This window comes from Orbicella faveolata, unplaced genomic scaffold (genome assembly GCF_042242905.1).
Source record: "Orbicella faveolata isolate gen_17 unplaced genomic scaffold, um_ofav_v1 contig_12, whole genome shotgun sequence".
NCBI lineage: Eukaryota > Metazoa > Cnidaria > Anthozoa > Scleractinia > Merulinidae > Orbicella > Orbicella faveolata.
Genome location: NW_028301539.1, coordinates 25527501 through 25550111, shown reverse-complemented (window position 1 = coordinate 25550111; position 22611 = coordinate 25527501). Strand labels below are relative to the sequence as shown.

Genomic DNA, 22611 nt, shown 5'->3' with positions numbered 1-22611 from the left:
ATTGTTGAACAACTTGAGGAAAAGTAGAAAAAGTAGGAACCGCCTAAGGAAATCGTTCATTGTCACGACGAAGACAGCGTTTGCGCAGATCACTGCAGGAAGTTCGCTCTTAGTTGATGAAGACTTCAAACACCAGGGCTTACACGACCATTTATCAAAGTGTGACAGTTGCGAGGAACTGAAGACTGTTCTTTAATCCGTGGATGGAAAGTCAATGAACTTTGCTCTTCGATGTACTCCAAAGAACAACATGATAATCTTCTGCATGACTTTGGAGAGTCCGTCAACTTCATCAACGAATGGAAATGCCATATTCTCCGATGCGAAAACCAAGATATCGCAAAACAAAACTTCATACAAAACCTGACAGAAGATTCCGTGTTTATAGTGATGGATTGGGCAATGAAGTTCTTACAGCAGCGATTTCGTGAAAAGCAGTGCGATTGGTATGCTAAGAGGGGAATGGACTGGTACGTTAACTGTGCTATCACGAGTAATGGAAAGGGGAATTTTTTCTTTTCGTTCTACAACCATCTATTGAACGGCTGTTCAGCGGATTGGTTCTCTGTGCTGTCCATCTTGGAGAGTCTCTTAATCACCGTTCGCTCCTCAAATCCAAAGATAAAGAAGGCTTACCTCAAATCAGATGAAGCCGGCTGTCACCACAATAGCCAGCTTATTGTTGCCGCCCGTGATGTTGGAGATCGTGTAGGTGTGTCACTTCAGAGATACGACTTTTCTGAGCCACAGTCTGGAAAAGACGTATGCGACAGGATCCTATGCCCCTTGAAAGGTGCCATAAGGAGATACTGTAACGAGAGCCATGACGTTCTCATTGACAGTGATATCCACACGGCGCTCAAAGAAAGGCCAGTTCAAGGATGTACCGCAGCTGTATGCCGCGTAAAGGAAGCCAAGAAAGATTTAGATATCAATAAACTCCAGCAATTCAGTGCCATGCACAACTTTTTGTATCAACAAGACGGGCTCATAGTGTGGAAGGCATTCCAAGTTGGCCCTGGCAAACTCATTCCGTGGGATGAAATTTACATCAAGCATCAAGGCGGCGCCGATCTCACAACAGAACAGGAGAATTTTGGCTTCACTCCGACAGTAACGCATGGAAGCGCGCATGACAGTGGTGATGCGGAAAGCAGCTGTGAATTGGGGCTAGTGTTGGAATGCCCAGAACCAGCATGTGCTAAGACATTCAAATCTGTCGAAGAAATGGAGCTGCACATATCTGTTGGACAACATACAGAGAGTGTGTGCGACAAACTCAAACGAGGCTGGGTTGAAAAATTCTCACCCCTTACTCTTTCAGAAGACGACAGTACCAATGTAATTGAGAGACAAGGTAGCGAACCTTTCCAGTCGAATTTAAGTGAAGGATGGGCACTCAATAAACCAAACGGTGGCGCTGTTCGCTTCTTAGAGAAAGTAAGGCAGTATCTCACCTCCAAGTTTGAAATTGGTGAACAATCTGGAAGGAGAGAGGATCCGCGACAAGTCTCGCAAGATATGAGGAAAGCGAAGGGGTAAAACGGGCCGGGAGCGCCTGTTTTCCTGGGAAGAGTGGTTAACCGAAGCCCAAATACAAGGATTTTTCTCCCGTTTGTCCTCCTCGAGAAGGAGACGGGCAAGTCCGTCTCTAAGCACCGCGGTGACGATAAATCTGACGAGGAATCAATTGACGAGAAAGAAGTGAGTCACATGACCACCGTCGAATCAGTTGTAACAGAAATTGGCTTAACGCATCCGATTGTCTATGACTTTTATGACTTGTGTGACTACGTCAAGAAGAAAAATTGAACTATTTTACTGTTTCCATGCTTAAGGAAAGCTGTACTTTCTTCGAGCTCCTATTTAAATCTAGAGATTCCAAAGCTGTTCTAATGTCAAAAATAAAGGAAATGACTCATGAATGCCAGTGCTCAGTAAAAAGGATAATTACACCATCAAGCAGTGACGCAATGGCCCTTGTTGCTGTCTGTAATGGAGAGATTGTAAGTTGGTTATGAAAATTACACTTTTTTCTGTTTTGCTTTGACTTTGTAACGTGGTTTTGTCACAATTTGAACAGACAGGCGTCATCCTTACGTAATGTTTTAACGGGAAACCAAACAGCGTAATTTTATTTCCAAGTACGTATATATTTAGTCGTTCTTAGCCACCATTTTGCCAGAACAAAGTATATGTATATATTTAGTTTGTTACACAAAAAACAGTTTACTTGTAAAAACCTTTGTGTTTTTTTATATCTTTACATACTTATAAAAAATTGTAGAGGGTAACCGAAAATGAAAAAGAAAAGGTGTCCTGCATAGCAGTCTTTCAAATTTCCTTTTAGCTAACAGGCAGTCGTGCAGAGGCTTGGGGCGAAAGCAACCAAAAAATTAGGAGCAGGGGGAGGAACTTATTTAGCCGGCCTTTTGTATGTATTTGTATATTTACTCGTAAAACTCTTTGTCGTTGTCGTATGAAAAAAATGTACAGGAAAATTGCAAATGAAAAGAATAGGGTTTAGTGATAAAGGGTCAGATCGAATCAAGGAATGAGCTGAAACTAACATAGTTCACTTGACAATTGTATGTCGGGCTTAAAAGTGGACAACGTTAAAAATTATACAACAGTAGTTTTATTAACACCATAGGTAAATGACATTGGTCACTGTTATGGAAAATCATATTTTAGAGTCAGCTTTGTATAAAGCAATGATTATGCATACATTCCTGGGAACTGCAAAAAATGATTTGGAACAAACGTTCTAAGTGTAGTGTTCATTCCGTGCAATGGGGTATAAATAAAACGTTCTGGAAGAAAAGACACCTTCTTTTATACCAGTGATGACAAGCACAAAAGTCATATGGGTACCCAGGTTAAAAATATTTGAATAACTCTATTAATTAATACCAGCTCTAATTTGAAGGAAAAAGTTATGAGAATAAAATAAAAGTTGTCTGTACATGCCTTCACTGTTTAGACTGAGAGTCCTAAAGCTTTTTTAACATGTATTCGAATACCTTGTGACGATAAGCCCGCCACCCACCCCACCCCGCGCCGTATTGTTTTCACTCAGCGGCTGGTCAGCGGTCACGTTTATGAGGTAAACATGGCGATCACTTCCTGATCACCTTCCTTGTCGATCAGAAAATCAAAATACCAGCGAGGTATTGCCTCGAAGATGAAGCAGTTATGTTATTTGATTCGTACTTCACATTCGAGTCGAAGCTTAGGTGGCACAGGTTAATTCTTACGGTAGAATCGACGAGGGGAATTCGAACACTAGTTGTAGTGTTTGAATTGTTGGAAGAAATGGTCGCATGGGGATGTAGGAATGGTAAGTTTAACGAACAATTTCAAATTTTGCCGCTGGAATTGGAAGTAAAATTCATTTGAATACTTTCGTATGTATTTCTGACGGTTTTAGATCTACCTGCTCGATTTATATCTGCTACGCTTCATGTTGACGAGTCCCTCAAAATGGACGGCCAAACTTGGAGATTGCCGAAAATTAGGTAAGTTCACGGAGTTATAAAGTTTTAGTAAAGGTCGGGCCGCAAAGTTTTTTTCTGTAGTTACCTTTTCTATGGCACCTACTTCCTAGCTATGTTAGTTGGATCAGTTAAGGTTACCGTATACCTTCAGGGGTGTCTCACGTCCAAGCGATGTAGCGCGTCCGGTTTAAGATGTAGATACCTAAACCCCTATATCAAATTAAAGCTTATAGAGCTGGCTATCAAACCATACCAAAAATTTTGAAATAAAATGAAGTGCCGATTTTTTCACGGCCACTAAATGCGAACGTCCTAATCACCTTTTGGAAGCTACAAGTCAAAGCGAATTTTGTTTTTCGCCAATTTATTTTTTTCCTCGGTATCAGGACAAAAAGCGCTAAAAAAGCGTGTCTGCGTTTTTCCACATTCAATTGCAGTAAAAAGTTACAAAACATTTTCAAAATAGGATTTAAAAAATGTGAAGTTATCGTACAAAAATTGCTCTCGGAGGAAAAATATGTCGAAATAAACAATTCGCAGACACGTTTTTGTTTTTTATATGTTAATCTAGCTACTGTCCAAATTTGAGGGCAATCAAACAAATCCCCTTTGAGTTGTAACTCTTTAAAGTGTCTGCTTCAAGCGAAAAAATTTATTCGAGAAAACAGCGCTAAGAAAAATCTCTTGCTTCGCAAACAAACTCCGCCCACAAACGCCTTCAACTGGGTTCTCAGATCACTGAGCCAATCAGCGCTTGGAAAATTTACTACCATTAACTCGCGGTTAAATTTACGCGTGAATCTCGAAAAAACCCTTGTGTTTCGCAATGCGCTCAAGGCGGAGAGATAATTTTTCTGTAGCTCGGTTTTTCTTGAAGCTGGTCTGGCAAAATGGGGAAGACGAAAAAGGATACGAACGCTAGAGTGGCTGGGCGACGAGAACAAACTGAACAAAAGAAAGCGCGGCGGAGCAAATGTGCATGGATAATATTCCAATGGATCTCAATGAGTTGGGCGATTCATCAGTATCGGACTCAACAAAAGAGTCAATGTAAACATCGCTGTTATAGCTGTCGAGTTCCCAAATTTTTACAGAATCTTTCTGTACTCTTGACTCGATCTTTTCGCCCGCTTGATACGATAGCTATAGCTTCATCCGCGAGGCCAACTTTCGCTTCTTCACTCATTGATGTGTTTTCATTCGTTCTTCGCTTTTTCGAAGTGGTGAACAATGTTTTCCGTGGCCCATGTTTACTTATAACTTAATAGAATTACATCTAATACGGAAAATGCTTGGATCTGAATAGCCAGCCAATTCGTGGTATCCATATATTCCCGCGAAAGTAGTCTCGGTTGATTGCGTACACGTTATAGGGCTGTCAATCAAGAGGGAACTTTTACTTCCGGCCGTAACGTAAAACCTCCATTTCTCCGCCAATATTGAGTTTTTTTCAATTTTGTTTTCAGAAATTAGAGATTACTCTTCGATCATTACTTTGAACCAAAAATCCAAATTTGAAGAAAATTGCCGATCTGAAGGTATACTGTAACCTTAAGAACGCCTCACTTTTTCAAAAATTTACTTTGAATTTGATCGGTTTTCGCGTGTGTGACTTAAGCGAACCGATAAGGTGTCACTAAAGTCTTCCTGTTTTCTTGATTGAAAGGTGATGTTCACGAAAGTCGCCTCGATGGATAAGATAGAGTTAATATACATGGCTGTGGTATTTGTTTTTTGTTGAGTCCCGTAGTTTTTTGTAAATTGTCCTCCAAAGTTGTCTCAAATTTAAGTCATAAAAATTGTCACGACAGGCCTTCGCTTGATTGAAATTTAATTTCCGTAAAACTCTGAAAAATAAAGAGATCCGATCAAACGGATTGCGGTTTTAGTATAGGTACATGAATGTCTTACAACACACAAGAAATGAGCTAAATCTGTGTCTCAAGCAAAATCGACCGGACCGCTCTTACAGAGACACTCTCTTAATACTGACAGGCCGGTGTAGGATCTAGTTTGCATGTATTGCGGAGCTACATCATTCTCCAGCGCAGTCGTTTCTTTTGTCATGCGGTTTTGAATATTCCTTTTGGTGGTTGTTTTACATGCATGAGATTTCGCACTTTGCCAGTTAATTCTTACATTTGCATGGCGATTTCCCATTGTATGAGGGACTACCTTGTTTTCTATTTATTTATTTCGCATTTATTTCGGTTTATTTTGCTTCACGGTACTTTTAAAGTCACCGCTATACTTTCGTTTCATTTAAGAACCGCAGATTTATAAGTGTTGTGTCTTCCTGTGCGTATATCTCATCTGTTGACTGGATCAAATAATTTACGTCTATAAGCTACATTTGAGCTTATACACTGGGTGTCTGCTTTTAAATATGGTGTTAGACAGAGCAGGGGCGGACATAGGGGGTGGGGGTTGATTGGGCGGCTAGCCTCCCTCCCCCACAATTTGGAAAGGCAAAAATAAAACAAATTAAAAAAAAGCTTGTGAATATTATGGCAGAAATAATAGCAAACACTCTGGACAGGCACCCCATCGTAATTTCTACTTTGCGGTATTGCTATAGTGTAAGAGTTTCAATCAGGATCCAATTCTCAAAATGGTAACATTTTAGGGGCATGCCCTATTGGTTCTACAACCCCAAGGTACTAACCACCCTCCCCCCCTCTCGTGAAAAATCCTGGAGATACTTTACTATCCTATCTTCTCCTCGACCACCTGAGTTATCGCGTATGACAGATCGTCATAAAATTGTCCATCGCTACTGTCAGTTTATTGACTTTATTTATGTTCCACAAATGACTTATCGTGAGAAACTACAACAAGGAAAATCTGCTACGATTAACATTGCTGCCTGAGTGTCAACTACTTATATCAACTCCCTGATTGTTATTTGTTATTAAATGTCAACGGGATTATTAAATAATTTTTTTTCATTTTTGAATTTTGTAAAAGGACCGATAAAATCCTGTAGAATAACCAGGCTAATCTGAACTCAAACGTTCACTGTTAAAATTAAGTCGCAGTTTCTATGTTCCGACTAAACCGTGAGAGTACACAATCTAACCTTTCGCGAATTGCACGAGGCCATCAATTTGATGCCCGTTCTGCATACATATATAAGATCTCTGGCGGCTTCCATTTAAATGAAATGGTAACCCGACTGGTTAACCCGGGTCACGGCTGGTAATTTCAGTTAACTGTCTTGACAAAAGGATTGTGTTTGATAAACAAAGAAGGTGACTTTGCATTATTTCCATTAATTGTCTTCTAAGTCTTCAAGTCTTAAAAAATATATTCTATCTACACTGATAAAGTAGTTTTTGCTTTTGTTAATGCTTCATATAATACCGATATCCTAAACTGAGCAAGCTTCACTCTTAAATTCAGACTTGCCAGATTGCCTCCTTTACTGCTTGTCTGACTTCTTCTATCTTCCAACAGTAAAGAATCGGGTTTAATGACGAGTTTAAGAAAACTAAAGTCTGTGTATATTTGCCAGCGAGAAAAACAAATGAAGAAAGTTCACTGTGAGTGGACAGAGCGGCCACTATAGCACGGGGTAGATAACAAGCAACCAGCGTCATTTGCAACCATAACGCACTGGACACGGCCTTTTTGTATCGCGCTATGTTCAGTGGACTTGTTCGGTTCGGTTGTTGAGTTTGGTCTTGTAACTGAGCTTGATGATGACGGAGGGTTAGGAAAATCTTCGTATACGAGATGATTGAGGTTACTAGACTCAGTGGTACAACCACAACAATAAAGGACAGGATGATAAACAGATTCCAGAAGTACGCTGTCGAGAAGACAGTGGACACAACCCAGAAGGTGATGACGATCACGTAGGTTCTCTTCAAAGTTACAACTTGTCTGTATCTCAGTCCCAACAACAGGGCGAGAAGTCTGTCCACGCTTATTGCTGTCATTGTCAACAGAGATACTTCACACAAAATAAAACTTGTTATATAAACGGCTGCTGATACCAGGCGACAAATATTCCAATGTTCATTCAATAGAGAAATCCAATAGATAGCAATGAGAGGCTCTGCAATTAGACCAACACAAAGATCAGTTGTTGCGAGGCTGCGAAGCAAGGCTTTAGACGGTGGATGAAGGGAAGACTCCTTGCGAAGAGCAATTAAAATCAAAGCATTTCCAAGAAATGCAGTAACGGAGAGAAAAATGTTTAAAACTGAAAGAAATATCAACTGGCCATGAACTGCAGGCGCTGCAATTAAATCTGCCCAGCATATCAGTTGTTCGTATGTTTTCTGCATCCCATCTTGAGAATAGTTTGCTGTTGCCATCACTTTGTGATTTTCCCACTCTGCAACAACGAACAATCTTAATCCTTCCGAATCTGAGCTCACTGAGTGAGTGGGAGGGTCGTGTGTCAAGATATTTGACCGGACATCACGCAACGTGTGCGCGTAGGTTTTGATTATTTTGTTGAACATGTCAATCCAAAAAAAATAGCCCAGAATCATTCTGTCAACTGTTCGGGATTATCACTGTTCAATCGATTCTTAAACAATAAAAATTCAGTTTAGTGACTCGTGTCCATTTGCGATTAATTTAACAATGTAGTCAACGTTGATGTTCGTGGTCTTAACTGCTTTTAACCCAACTCAGGCTAGTTTTAGCTCCAGCCAACAGGTTTCTGTTTGTCTCTGTGTTACGATTTGTATGCTACAGTGTGCCTTTAAATAAAAATAAAAATGTTTAACCACCCCCCTGAAAAACAGGTGTCATATTACACCCCTACCTCGCCATAGCGGTCACCTCTCTACAACGCCCACTGTCCTCTTTGCCAAGGAGACCGCTGTGGAGTGGTTCAAGTGCACGTGCAGGTAATGTAAACAAACTTTGGTCTTGGTTATTACCCGTGTGATTTAATTCTGTAATCTCGTAATTATGAATATAATCGAGTTCAATGGGACTAAATTGTTATTAGAGAACAATACTACTCGTCTGCAGTGGGGAGCCCGTAAAATTTTTCCACCCTCCCTTAGTAGAACACCTATTCAACGGAGCGTCAATATCAAAAGCGTCGCTGAAAGACATCTGAATAAAAGTATTTGATTTTTTTGCTCAAAAATCAATACAGATTGACGCGTTTAACAAAAGGAGGGTTTTTGTCTTGAAAACATGGTAAGATCGGTGACAACCAATCAGCTTTGGGGTTGAACAATGTCTCAAACTACTCACGTCAAATAATTATTATTTTTCTGACATGTTGACATTTAATTTTATCTGTGATCTTTCCGATGTAATTTGTTCGTCCAGAAAATATCTAGAAACAGTGGCGCCTTAGACCTCTTACATCAAATGATAATTAATTTTCTGGCGTAAAAATTTGGTTAGTTATCTTATCTTTCCGATGCCATTTATATTTATTCCTCTTGTAGCATCTAGGAACTGCGTAGCTTGGCTAATACTACGGTAATCCTTGACTGATCCTAAAAGCGGGTCGGAACATACTTTATTTACTACTATTTTTGTTTTCAACAAAAGGGTCTTTGGTAGAGAAAACCATCTGCTAGGCTAGTTCAGTGTTTTTCAAGCCATCTGTAGATCGACATGTAAAACAAAATAATGAACAAGCGCGCACGTACGTCACGATCGCCAGCCAATTGTTTTATCGCACGGCCTTCCCATCCACTCAATTCGGCATTACAAAACACGTTCAGATTGCGAAAATCGCAGGGTGATGGCAACGGCGAACGTTTCTGAAGATACGAAGCAGCTAACATATGAAGAACTGATGTGCTGGACAGGTTTAACTGTAGCACCTGGGATTCACGACCACTTCATGTTTCTTTCAGTTTTGAACGTCTTTCTCTCCATTACTGCATTTCTTGGAAATGCTTTAATTCTAGTCGTTCTTGGTAAGGAGTCTTCCCTTCACCCGCCGTCTAAACTCTTGCTCCGAAGCCTTGCAACAACCGATTTTTGTGTTGGTCTTATTACGGAACCTCTCGCTGTTGCCTATTGGATGTCTGTGGTAAATGAAGACTGGATTATTTGTCGCTCGGTATCGGCCGCGTTTAGAATAACAAGCGTTGCTTTGGGTGGAGTGTCTCTGGTGACAATGACTCTAATAAGCGTGGACAGACTTCTCGCTCTGTTGTTGAGGCTCAGATACAGACAAGTTGTTACTTTAAAGCTAACCTATATGATTGTTGTTAGCTCTTGGGTTGGGTCCGCCGCCATAACAACATTGTACGTTTGGAATTCCCTCATAACCTGGTGGTCAATCATGATAGTTGAACCACTGTGTTTACTAACCTCGATCGTTTCCTATACTAAGATTTTTCTCTCCCTCCGTCATCATCAAGCTCGGCTACAAGACCACTCTCAGCGACCGAGCAAAACATTTCCACTAAACATAGCGCGATACAAAGAGGCAGTGACCAGTGTGATATGGTTGCAAGTGACAATGGTCGCTTGTTACCTTCCACAGGGTATAGTAGCGGTTTTCTCCATTAATAGCGTAGTTTCTTTATCTGCTTTTCTCGCTAGTCATTATACAGCCACTTTGGTTTTCATAAACTCATCATTAAACCCAATGGTTTACTGCTGGAAGATAAAGGAAGTGAGACAAGCAGTAAAGGAGACAATCGGACAAGTGTTGTGCCGTTCATCTTGTTAGCTCTTGTCGAGTTACATCATCCCTCGGCTTAGCTTAGTAGGAAAAGATAAAACCGTGATAGTAAACGATCATGAAGATTTCCCCATAGCTGTCTTAACATTAGTGTCTGAAATAAAGTGGAGGCGGCTTAGTTTGTGATATAAATATTCCATGAAACATTAACAAGCGTAAACACTTCTCTATCATATTTTTTTTTCGCAGACGTGTAGTTTGAAGAAAAAAGACATAATAATTGGAATTAATGTCAATTTCTGTTGTTGTCAATGTGATGTTTAAGAGATCCTAAAAGATTTAAACGAGCTTTTTAGTGATCAAAGCAAAGTTTGATCACCTCGTGCAATTAGATAAAAAGTTTGATTGTGTGCAGTCGGTGGGTTTCCCGGTAACTACATCTCAGTTTTACACAATGTGACAGGAAAAAAAATAGTCTTTTGAGTTATAAGTTGTCTTCATTCTTACTTTCAAACCTCAGAGAATATTCATTAATTTGTAGGCATTTCTCTGAAGGTTAATATATCAGGCAGTTTACATTCGAGCAGCAGTTTCTACAACATTCGGTGAGGCAGATGTTAGCTACATTGCATTTTCTCAAGATTGGTCATTTTTGGAAAATAAACATAGACAATAAAATGACATTAGCGATGGATAAATTAAAAAAAACCACCTGCTCTATACGATAACTTTGACGGTTGAGAAAAAGGATCGTTTTCCTTCAGTTTGTTATAACCTTTGAAAAACGAGAAATTGTTGGAACAGCAAAAATTGTTTAAAAAGCCCTTACTGTTCTGACTGTTTTAATTAAAGTGTCTTTCATCTACTGAACTAGGCAAATAGATCTTCTGTAAACAGCGTTAATATATGGAAATGTCTGTTCCCTGATGTTTCAATCCATAGGTCAAATATCATATTTATGAATTAAATCAAGGTTGTAAGGATGAAAAAAGTGAAGCCAAATCTCTGTCAATGGCATTGTTAAGAAATAACAGTAACAGAATACATAAGTAGAAGTAATTCCGTACCAAGAATTCACCAAGTTCATCCTTGTTTGAAATGTTATCGCAAGGGAAGTACCGCTTCTCTAGCGGTCACTAATACTAATGCATCCTTCAGGCAGGTGCCTGATCTAAAATTATATCCCTGTATTGTGGGTTTCTCGTTTTATTTTATTTTCTTCTTTATTTTTCATTATAATATCAAAGACTTTCCTCCCCTTGCATGTGTTTGCTTGAGGCTTCTTCGCCATCTACTTAGCTCCTTCATTACCTCCGATTATCCAGGCTGCATCTAAAACTGGTCTTCAATTAGAGCATACATAAATAACTTGATGAAATTCGGGTTGATGAGGCTGATAAGGCCTCTCTCTAATGTACTGAGAAATAAATAATAAACAAGTAAAGTTCAGAAAAAAAGAAAAGAAAAAAGAAATAAGAAAAGAAAAAGAAAAGAAAAACCAGAAACATAGGACTAAATTACAAGTTGTTGCAACTAACATTTAACATAAAATATTCAAGGTGTATGCATTTACAATCTCAAAGTTCTGGGTTCGATCCCGGGAGTGGGCCTCGAATATTATTTTCGTTCTTTGTTATCTTTGAGAGATCCTAGAGAAATAAAATAGGGTAGATATTTGCTTGCAAATTCAAATTTCGAGGCAATGAAAGAAAAGAACTCTTTGATTCCCGTAATGCTTTTTTCTCTTCGCCCTTTATCTAGCCAAAACCGGACTCTTGGCCCTAGAGTGAGATGTCTTAATTCAAAAATTCAGCTTAGCCTGCGAGCAGGCTCTTCGCGGGGATAGAAACTGCTTGCCGACTAAATTTAGATGTTCAATTAATACCCAGGCAGGCCCCCCAGGCATCAGTTCATATAAAACTACGTTTTCCATTTACTTCATTACGCTGCCTGGTGACTTAGTGAAATGGATAGAGTTGATGCGTCGTAATTTATTCGTCGTGAGATCCATTCCCAGTAACAGTGGGTGTAATGTCTTTCCTTCTTTTTATCAACGCATTTGTTGATATCATTTCGTGATATCCATATCTATTTACAGTACCCGAAAGCTCAATTATGCGAAACAGAGCGATCGAATTATCCTCAAATCGGATCGGTTTACTACGGAACACGGTGTGGTATCTGCGACTTGAACTTTAACAGTAAAAGTTTGAAATCACGTTGTTATGTTTTTTATTCATTTTTCCATGATTTGTCTCCGGTGTTATTTGTTATATGCAATGAATATTCATAAAGGTATATTGAAAAATGCAAATAATGACGGGGAGGTTAATACAAGTAGTTGTCTTTTAGGCAACAGACATTGCAGAATATTTTTTAATTGCTTTGAGGGAAATTTCCCCCATTATCTTTTCTCAAGATGATTTTTTTTAGGAAAATAAACACATTAACCACTTACTTGAGAGCAGGGATGGACAAGATAAAGAAAACCTGTTCCATGCGATGGCCATGGTGGTTCAAGAGATTAGAGTCAAACCTGTATTAAGTCTGGTCCTATATTTACCTTTTTCTGACGCACTCGTATCCATTAATCGCACGCAAACAAGAACGTCACGAAAAATTGAATTTTTATTCCTTAACAGTTGCGAGTGAAAAATGATCAGCCTGAACTGTTTAAAGACTTTAAAGGACAGAATACAGACAACATTACTGTTGGTCATGATTGAATTGAAGGTAAGTGGTTTTAAAAATCAGTCAGTTTTGATATTAGAAACCGCTGACCAGTCTGTTGTTGGTCCGTTGCTGTTGGATCCTAAATAGCTCTTGGAATCGAGATACCGAAGTAAAGAGTGCCACCCAATGTCCTCGTGTTTTCGTGGAAAAGATACTTTACTTTTTGTGTTTGTCTCCTCCCTGGGTTAAAGGAAATTCCTGCTTATCGTGTACACCCGACGAAATGCAGGGACCTGCACATTCGCTGTTGAGCTCACCTCTCTACGCTCACCGCCCCGCAATGGGATGAAAAGGAGGGACCTATGGTTCAAACTCAGAGAACAACAACGCAACTATAGAGAACACAGAGCATGCGCAAACCAGAATCGAGAAGCTAACGACTTAGTCTAACTGTAAGTTGTAGAGATTTGGCTCTAAACATTCTCGCCCTCAGAGCACCCTGTCCTTGGTACTAGAGAAAGATGGCGCTAGTGATAACATCATTTGATTAGTGAAACCGTCTTCCTTATAGACTGAAGTCCTGAGGGGTTTTTTAAAACAGTCTGTAAAAGGAGCCTTTGGTAGCAAAACATCTGCTTCGCTAGATTAATGCTTTTTGAAGTCATTCGCGTCACATGACTTGTTTGATAAGATATATAGCGAGCACCAACGGGGTAAACTTCCGTCAAATAGTTTGCAGCTCGGCCCTCCCACTTGCTCAACAAGCTAATATCACAAAAGGCGTTTGAATTTTTCGTTGTTTCAGAGCGGAAAAATCGATGGCAACAACAAAGTACTGGAAGAACTGTACTGCCCTTCGAGTCTAACCAGGACATTTGCAATTCATGAGCAGTTAGTATTTCTTTCAGTCTTTAACTTTTTTCTCTCCATTACTGCGTTTCTTGGAAATGCTTTTATCCTAGTCGCTCTTCGCAAGGATTCTTCACTTCATCCGCCGTCCAAACTCTTGCTACGCTGCCTTGCAATAACTGATCTTTGTGTTGGACTTATTTCAAAGCCTCTGGTAATTATCTATTGGATTACTTTAGTAGGTGAATTTAGGAATATTTGTCCCTACGTATCAGCCGCGGCTGTGATAACAGGCCTTATTTTATCTGGAGTGTCTCTATTGACGGTGACTGCAATAAGCGTGGACAGACTTCTCGCGCTGTTGTTGGGACTGAGATACAGGCAAGTAGCAACTTTGAAGCGAACCTACGCAATCGTTATTACCTTTTGGGTTGTGTCAACTGCCTTGACGCTAATATGCTTTTGGAATTTAAGTGTAACCTTGTGGTCAAGCGTATTAGTTGTATTACTGTGCCTAGTAACCTCAATCATCTCTTACACAACGATCTTCTTCACCCTTCGTCGTCGTCAAGTTCAGTTACAAGACCAGTCTCAACAACCGCACCAAACAAGTCCATTGAACATAGCGCGATACAAAAAGGCAGTGTCCAGTGCAATATGGTTGCAAGTGACACTGGTGGTTTGTTATTTGCCCCTAGGTATAGTGGTAGCCTTGTTTACTAGTAGCGAACTATCTTCATCTGTTTTTCTCGCTAACCAATATACAATCACATTAGTTTTCTTCAACTCGTCATTAAACCCGATCCTTTACTGCTGGAAGATAGAAGAAGTGAGACAAGCGGTAAAGAACACAATCAGACAAGTGCTTTGCTGTTCATCGTGATAGCTATTGTTGAGCTACGTAATCCCTTAGCTTACCAAGAAATCGGTGATCAAACACCTGTTAAAGAGATTTTCTTAAAGCTGTCTAAGCACTGTCTTAAATTAAGAGTGGAGCTTGCTCAGTTTTTGATATTGGTCTTGGATGTCGTATTAGCAATAGAAGAAAATTCATCATAGTAAATTAAGAAATGGTTTTAAAGAATTGTAAAACTAACATAATGTAATGAATGGAATTTATGCCAAATGGTTTTCTTCATCATTCAAACACCATGGAGCAAGTTCATTCATTGAAAGAAACAATCAAGCGCGGGTACAGCTGGGATGTTCCTATCCAGTCTATTCATTTAAAGGAAGCCGGAAGAGATATTGTGCATGGCTTTCATGAGTTGTCTCGGGTCTCATTTCTAAACTTTAAGAAGATTCACAATAATAAATTTGTATACATTTATAGAGTAAAATAATGATCTGTAGGTTAACATAAGTTGTTGACTCTCCGGTAGCAGATTCCACTGAAATGTGTTAGGTTCATTTCAGACAGACGTCCTCTATATTGTATTTTTTCACGTTTTTGGGGACATTAACATTGTCTATATAGTCGATAATCTGACAGCACCATAATTTTAAGAAAAAAAAAAAAAGCATAGCTGTCATTTCTCTCTTACTAAGTCGTTGACACCTACAATTCAGTTCTAAAATCCAGAACTCGTTGCAGAGAGGGTGCATATTTCTGTAGCTGAAGGGATTTGTTATGAGCTACTACCTCCCCAAAACTGAAAATTGTCAGTTTAAGTTTTGCTTTACGTGCGTTGAGTACCAATAAAGCGGGAAAGCAGCTTTGATTGCGATAACAGTCTACGCATCCGCGATATGCATGTAAGACTATCACAGTTTGAAGCGTCCCTCTTGAGGGATCATGCGCATTCATATCTGTTTATTGCAATTTGAGAGTTGTCAGAGTTGAATAGTAAAACTATTTAAAATGTCTAATAATAATATAATATATACAATCTACTAATACCAGTTAAAATCTGTTAGCTTGAACAGTCTCAGTCTCACTTCATTTCCGTAAACCCATTGTAAGTAGAATTCTTTGAGTGGAATTAAAAGAACAAAGTTGTAAAAGAATCAAGATAATACAAATTATAGTTCGTTCGTGATGGTCTTCTGCAAGTTTATTGTCTTCACCTCTAGTTCGCCAACGTGAACAAATAAAAGTAAACAGAACGTTTAGTTTCCGGGAAACAACAACAACAAAAAGACTCAAACCATCAACCAACTTCACCTACTCCCACTTTGTTTGTTGATATTATCAAAGTTAATTAAGATTTTACAATCAGTTCATTAATATCTCGAGTGACAAACTTTGTACATTACTCAGAATTCAGAAACGTTGGGCTAGACTTATTCTAGACGCAAATATATTTCATAATTCTGTTTAACTTTTTTACCGGCAGCTTTAGGCTCGATTCCTATGGATAGTATAGTAATGATCAAGAAATTGTATATAACGCATAACATCACTTAATTCTAAAAGCTCAGTCTGAATACCTTAAGGAATATGTAAGTTATTCCGTGGGATGCCTGTGGCAGGCCACGGTAAGGTTTGCCCGGTGTTTCTTTTTCTCTGTCGACGCAAAAGGACAAATTTGATTGACAATTTAATCACGTCACAGCTGGAACTAATTTCGAAAGATTCTGCGATTCTGGCAAGGAGTACATGTAGCTTGTGCAGACAGTGTAGTGCTCTAAGCAACGTGAACGTATTCAGGAAATAAACGGAAGGTAAGACAATTTAGAAAGTGTTTCGACTTTGTGTATTGAATTGAACTATGAAAATTGCATAGAGTTCGCGGATCATCCGTTCCGTGTTACGCATCGAACCAACGAGTTCACTGTTCACTCGGCCTGCGAAACGAAACAACGAATTCAGCAACCGAACCCGCGTGTTCATCCGACCTATGTGCCTAATGCTTAGTCTAAACAAGCAACACATTGATTCACGATGTTCATACGATATTCATACGATATTAACACGATATTCACACAATAATCATTGAATCGGCGTATTCAAAAATCAAGGAGTCCATCACGGTAAACATCGACACCAACCATTTCAAAAATTCGCTCAAATATTTGTTGGTTTACAATTGAAGATATTTAAGCCTAGAGAGTTTTACTCTAACGAAACTGTCACAGTTCAATCCATGAGTCGACAACCATGCCACGAGTATGTTTAAGGTTTTGTGTATTCTTGCTGACATTGAGCTTACCGGTACCTGTTTACCAGAACGCACATGTAAATAGTGTTTGCGAGAAGGTTTATTCCGGTCGATGTTTATTTTATTTTCACTGTTGACATTTATAAATACAAAGGGAAATATTTATTAAGAAGAATTCCACGTGCTTCTCATGGAAACTTTAATCCTTTCGTTATCTCGAATAAACAAACACACATTATCAATGGGAATATACCAGTTGCGTTACGTTGCGTTACGTTTTCTCTCACACAAGTGAGCCTCTAAAGACAATCAATACTATTTTTATGTGCTTCAGTTCTTCTCTCACACAAAAGAGCTTCTAATTATATAACAGGCAATCAGTACTTTAGCCTGTTAATGTTTTAGTAGATTCGTTACGTTCATTGACAGCAATACAGCCCTTCACAGTATTTCAGTGAGTCTTCAAATAATTAAGACCAAGTTTACCAGAGGACCAGGCAGGGGTGATACATGTCATCTCTCCTTTTTGGATGAAACTTTGCCAGATTGAAGGTACTACCCAACAACTCTAAAAGACAAAGTGGGCCGGCTTTGGGATTTTTCCCTTAGGAGTTAGACCCCACCTCCCCCCCCCCTGGTTTTTAGACTAAAATCCCAAAAATGTCACAAAAATAAGCATCAATTTTAGACACCACTCCTGCTTAGAGAATGCATTGAATTTTATTGATATTTAACACAAATATAGATTGGACCTATCTTAGTTCACACCAGGAGTTTCAAGTCATTTGAAGTGACAGGTGCCAATCAAGGATTGTCATTTCCTACCCATGTCACGCAACATTTAGCTATAAGGCAAATTAGCTGAAATTCTGACTCAAATATTGCTTAAATCCAGCTTTCTAAATCAAAACTAATTTTACCACAGTTTAGAGTCACCCTTGGCCTACGGAAATCAAGAATAAAATTTTTGGCATCTGTTATTTTTTGGTAACAAATGCTGTTTAAATAACGTGACAAGAGACTAGTTTTAACAAAGAGACAAGGGCGAAATCTAAAAATATTGGATATTATAGAACCAGTTTGTCAAAGTCTTTGAATATTATTTAGGGCAGTGGAAGCTCAATGAATGCAAAACTCTTTGCAATATCCCTTAACCCTCGCACGTACACGGTGGGTGGGAAGGGTGAATGCCATCCTCCAATAAGGTTTTTTTCAAAATTTTGAAAAGACGATTTACTCTAAGGGGCTGAAACTTTCAGTAGCTGTTCATTCATCCTTCGCGGATATTTTGATATGTCAATTGTGTGTCTATCATCTTTTTTGACGTTTCCATGGCAACCGCTAGTTTGATGTGGGTTTGGCCGAAAATCAACTTTCTTTGACATAATTCTGTAGTTTGTTTTCCAGTTTTCTTCATCAAATTCCAGAAATTCACCAATTTGTACATTTCATAAGTATTCTGGCTTGATTTTGTATTAATTTCTGATATTTCTTGACTTTTTAAGAAAAAAGTAAAATCCAAGATGGCGGATCCAAGGTGGCGGGTCAAATGACGTCATTTGACATCATATGATGTCACAACCAATGATTATGGTAGCATTTTGTAGACCAAGTTCAGGGCTACAGGGCTCGAAATTAACTTTTTCGTTCGGGAGCCAGCTGGCGACTAACGGAAAAATTTTGGTCGCCAGATCGTAAATTTTGGTCGCTAACTTATTTTATAAATAACTTACACAAGAACACGATTTTGTACGTTACTTTGCATGCAAGAAAAATCACAATTGAAGAAAGAAAACAATTAGAAACAACATGAGTAACAACATGAGTAAAGCTACCGTTGTTCTCAGTTGATAAGTCTCTGGTCCGAAGGTGATGGTTGTCTCCATAGTCATTTTATTTTTAAATGAAGCGAAGCATAAAACGTTTTAAGTCCTTGGTTTTCATTGTGAGACAAACACGGGTCCTTGCGTATTTTCCCTTTGCTACTTCTTCGAAATGCCGTTCTTTATTTTTGACTTGCTTTCCTCGAAGGATTCAAAGTTTTGATTAACCCTTTGGCTGAATCTTCATTCCCCGCACATAAAAACTCACGTAATTCCTTCCACTGATTGGCATCTGCCGCCATTTTCGCGGCAAATGAAAAGCACATGGTGTTGAAGTGCGCCTGCGACCCCAGTTTCGGAAGAAGCCGCTGAAACAATATGATACGCCGTGAACGCAGTATCGACGTTTCGAAATACATTCAATTTTTCCGATTATCTTGTAATATTCAGATATTATTTTACTGGGAACGGAAAGGTGAGTTGTATACTAGCTACCATATCCGATTGATTTCCTAATATAAAGGTTTAAAAACAAAAGTTGTGTCGTGGTTTTCTTTAGTTATCGGACAAAACGCGAGTCGCCAGCTGGCGACCAGTTCTGAAAATTTAGTCGCCAGTGCTCAATTTTTGGTCGCTTTGCGACCAGTGAGTCGCAATTTCGAGCCCTGGGCTATCTAATCAATGTAAATTTGTTTCGCTGTGCCTTAACAGAAAGAAAACCCAAGGGGATTCCATTCACTTCCCCCTTGTACCACGGTGGGAGTAAGAGTTAGCTTGTACGTCAGCGGGTTAAATAACAGTGCAAAACACCTAAATTCTATTCGTACAATCTAAATATGGGAATGAACGGCCATGATGTTTAAATTCTAAAACATTGACTAGTTAGATGAGAGTTTTTCTCGGCCTATATCCTGCTTTTTAGATTACTCTTGATACCCTGCTCAATCATTAATACTTGATCTTGCAATTAATCATTCTCAACTCTTACTTTACATTCGGCATACAAACTCATAAATCCTGAGAAGTATTCTTTGCTGAAACTATTGTTTGCCCCCATTTTGAGTTCAAAAAACCCTTGAGATATTGATTTTGCTACATCGATCAGGCATGCAAGTAAATCTTGGTAAACACGTATATAATACTTGAACTGTAAGACTGCGCTTCAGCTAACGTTTTTCTTCTGAAAGTTCCTATACTGAATTGACCGCAGATAAATTTTATACCTCAAGGATGTTAGCACAAAATATTATAAATAATCGCATATCTGCGAGTAAGAAGATGTGTGAAAAAAAATTGCAATTCTGAGAAAAAATTGAGCCTTGAGAAGATCTAGTAGCTGAAATTATCTGAAAAACCTAGGGTCCAAGCGAGCACACATAACACCATACACGGCACCAGTGCCTTAGGTTTAGCAAGGTTTGGCCCTGGTTGAACTTTTTGAAATTTTCTAGGCATTCAAGAAGCTTGAGTGGCTCTCGGCTTTTCTGCTTAGTAACCTCCAGTGTACATCCGTAGCTCCAAAGCGCTGTGAAATAAATAATTTGTTTTTTTCTGGTCACAAGACTGTGTTACATATTCTACATGGTGGATGTTAAAGTAGCTGGGAAGTAGTGCTGTTTTTCTACTGCAAGCCTGGTCAAGATCTCTTCTGCTTAATCTTGAGAAGGACTCAGATCAGCCTGGTGTATGGTGAGTTGGCCACTTCTGTACATCACAGACAACCTACTGAAGTACTGGGCTATTTGGTCTGCAGCAAGCTAATCTTCTTTGCTGGACATTTTCCTGCCACTGCTGTCTTGCAGAGTCTCATCTTACTGCACTCATCCACTACATTTTCGCCCTGTCTCCTCACCTTCCAGGAATGTTCTTTTCACTTTCTCAGAAAAGCGGGTTCGTCACACCCATCCCTTTGAGATTTCTCATGTTGATCATGATCACTAAAGGACGTTTGGGATTTCAACCCATCTTATTTGACGCTGTCTATGCCGTTTCTTTCTCTAACCTCATTAGGTGTTTACCCGCTGATCCATGTGTTTCTGCAGACTGCAAAATACTGGTATGTTTTTGTGAATCCCTCCTCAAGGTAGGAGGAATACACTCTCGTAGCTTTGAAAACCTGGGACTCTTCTTCAATAGATTGCGAGGTCCTAGACCATAGTTAATTGAGGGGAATGGTTATGAAGCCCGGCAAACATCAAAGGAGCAAACAAAGATGCCAAGATTTGTGTTGGAAGGTCCATGACCATGCGCAATCTTTTTTGTGCTCATACACTATGCATGAATTACGTAACCAAAATTTTTCTATTGGTTAGTTCCTCGGTCAGTAGTATACAAAAATTGTGTTTTGTGCAAGTTCAAGGCCAAAAAAGAGAACAAAAACATACAACAAAGAACTTTGTTGAGTTTTATAATAATCCCCTTCTATTAACTATGCCTAGACTGAGGCTGTTGGAGCTGACACTTGTCAAACTCCTGCATCTAAAAGTAGCAGTCTCTCTTGTGCACAGTACATTTAAGGGCTGCTTTACGCTTAAGTCTGTAGGCCCTTGAGGTCTTTCAAATCCATTCCTCATTGTGCAGGTGTGAAACGTTTACCAGGGCCCACATCATAAGCTTTCTACACTCGCAAACCTAAAAAAATTTAGAGACAGGATCCCAGACATTGTGTGTTTCAAAGGCTGGCCTGATTCTTGAGTCTTAACAATATTATTGATGTGCCTGGCACCCTTTAACCCACCGTAGGATATCACTAGCACTTTTGATGTCGTCGCCTTCATTTATGCTGCAATGCACATGGCTCTTCACTGTGGCAATTTCTATAGTTTTTAATAAAACTATTATTCCAATCGCGCTTGTTGGATATGAGATGATTCAGTATAGCCAACTCATTTCCAACGGGCTCTGGTTGAATAATTGCTAAAATAAACTTCGTTTTAGGAGCTCTTTTATCTAGGAATTATCAAAAAGGGAGGACAAATTAAGCGTATGCTGAATATGGTTGTCAGGTTAATTCGAATTCACGAGCGTCTTTCCGTGTTCAAACCGCTTTGCATTTCGAACTTCAGTGGGTCGATTCACAGGTGCCTCACCTTGATCTTTCGATCGCCCGCCATCCCTAATTTAAATTGCCGATGATTCACAGCATCCACCGTTTATACCAATAACACGGATTATATAGCTACTTTGACCGGCGAAACTTTAATTAGGGTGGACAACTCGCTAAAAAAATGTTTTTGAAAAAGATAAGATATTTTATTCAAACTGAGATCACTCGTACAGTTCTCTTTTTGCTTAACCTCACAACTTTTCTCAACGGAAATAACTTATTAAAAGTCAGTCACTTTACTCCTTGCGTTGTTTACTAAAAAAGCTTCGCGCGTAAAATAAACATTTATGGAAAAAAAAAGACATGAAGCTAACTGACAAGGAAACGCACAGTAAAATTTGTCCTTTTCAAAAATGCGGACATATGTCGAAAAACATGCCTTTTTTCCTTGTATTGCCGTTCACTTTATCGCCATTTTTCTAATGAGAAGATATTTTATTCAAACTGAGATCACTCGTACAGTTCTCTTTTTGCTTAACCTCACAACTTTTCCCAGTAGAAATAACTTATTAAAAGTCAGTCATTTTACTCCTTGCGTTGTTTACAAAATAAAGCTTCGCGCGTAAAATAAACATTTATGAAAAAAAAAAAAAAAAAAACAGACATGAAGCTAGCTGACAAGGAAGCGCACAGGAAAACTTGTCCTTTTCAAAAATGCGGACATATGTCGAAAAGCATGCCTTTTTTCCTTGTATTGCCGTTCACTTTATCGCCATTTTTCTAACGTAAAAATTAAGAGAAGATATTTTATTCAAACTGAGATCACTCGTACAGTTCTCTTTTTGCTTAACCTCACAACTTTTCTCAGTGGAAATAACTTATTAAAAGTCAGTCATTTTACTCCTTGCGTTGTTTACAAAATTAAGCTTCGCGCGTAAAATAAACATTTATGAAAAAAAATAAAAAAATACAGACATGAAGCTAGCTGAGAACGAAACGCTCA

At 39.0% G+C, this 22611-nt stretch overlaps 3 protein-coding genes and 1 pseudogene across 3 annotated transcripts; 3 read left to right on the top strand and 1 right to left on the bottom strand.

The window, feature by feature from the left end:
- The first annotated feature begins 219 nt into the window (after positions 1-219).
- Positions 220-2088, top strand: LOC149117326 (uncharacterized; annotated as a pseudogene).
- A 4186-nt stretch (positions 2089-6274) lies between these two features.
- Positions 6275-8238, bottom strand: LOC149117325 (melanocyte-stimulating hormone receptor-like). Its single transcript, XM_089282987.1, has one exon. The coding sequence runs from the start codon at positions 7997-7999 to the stop codon at positions 6896-6898; it is 1104 nt and encodes a 367-aa protein (XP_089139113.1). The 5' UTR covers positions 8000-8238; the 3' UTR covers positions 6275-6895.
- A 625-nt stretch (positions 8239-8863) lies between these two features.
- LOC149117324 (high-affinity lysophosphatidic acid receptor-like) lies at positions 8864-11621 on the top strand. The gene has a single exon (XM_089282988.1). The coding sequence runs from the start codon at positions 9223-9225 to the stop codon at positions 10162-10164; it is 942 nt and encodes a 313-aa protein (XP_089139114.1). The 5' UTR covers positions 8864-9222; the 3' UTR covers positions 10165-11621.
- A 1946-nt stretch (positions 11622-13567) lies between these two features.
- Positions 13568-15685, top strand: LOC149117323 (melanocyte-stimulating hormone receptor-like; the record flags this gene model as incomplete). Its single annotated transcript, XM_089281286.1, has 1 exon — positions 13568-15685. A coding segment is annotated over one exon (954 nt), but the record flags the coding sequence as incomplete, so codon positions are not given.
- Between the last annotated feature and the right edge of the window lie 6926 nt (positions 15686-22611).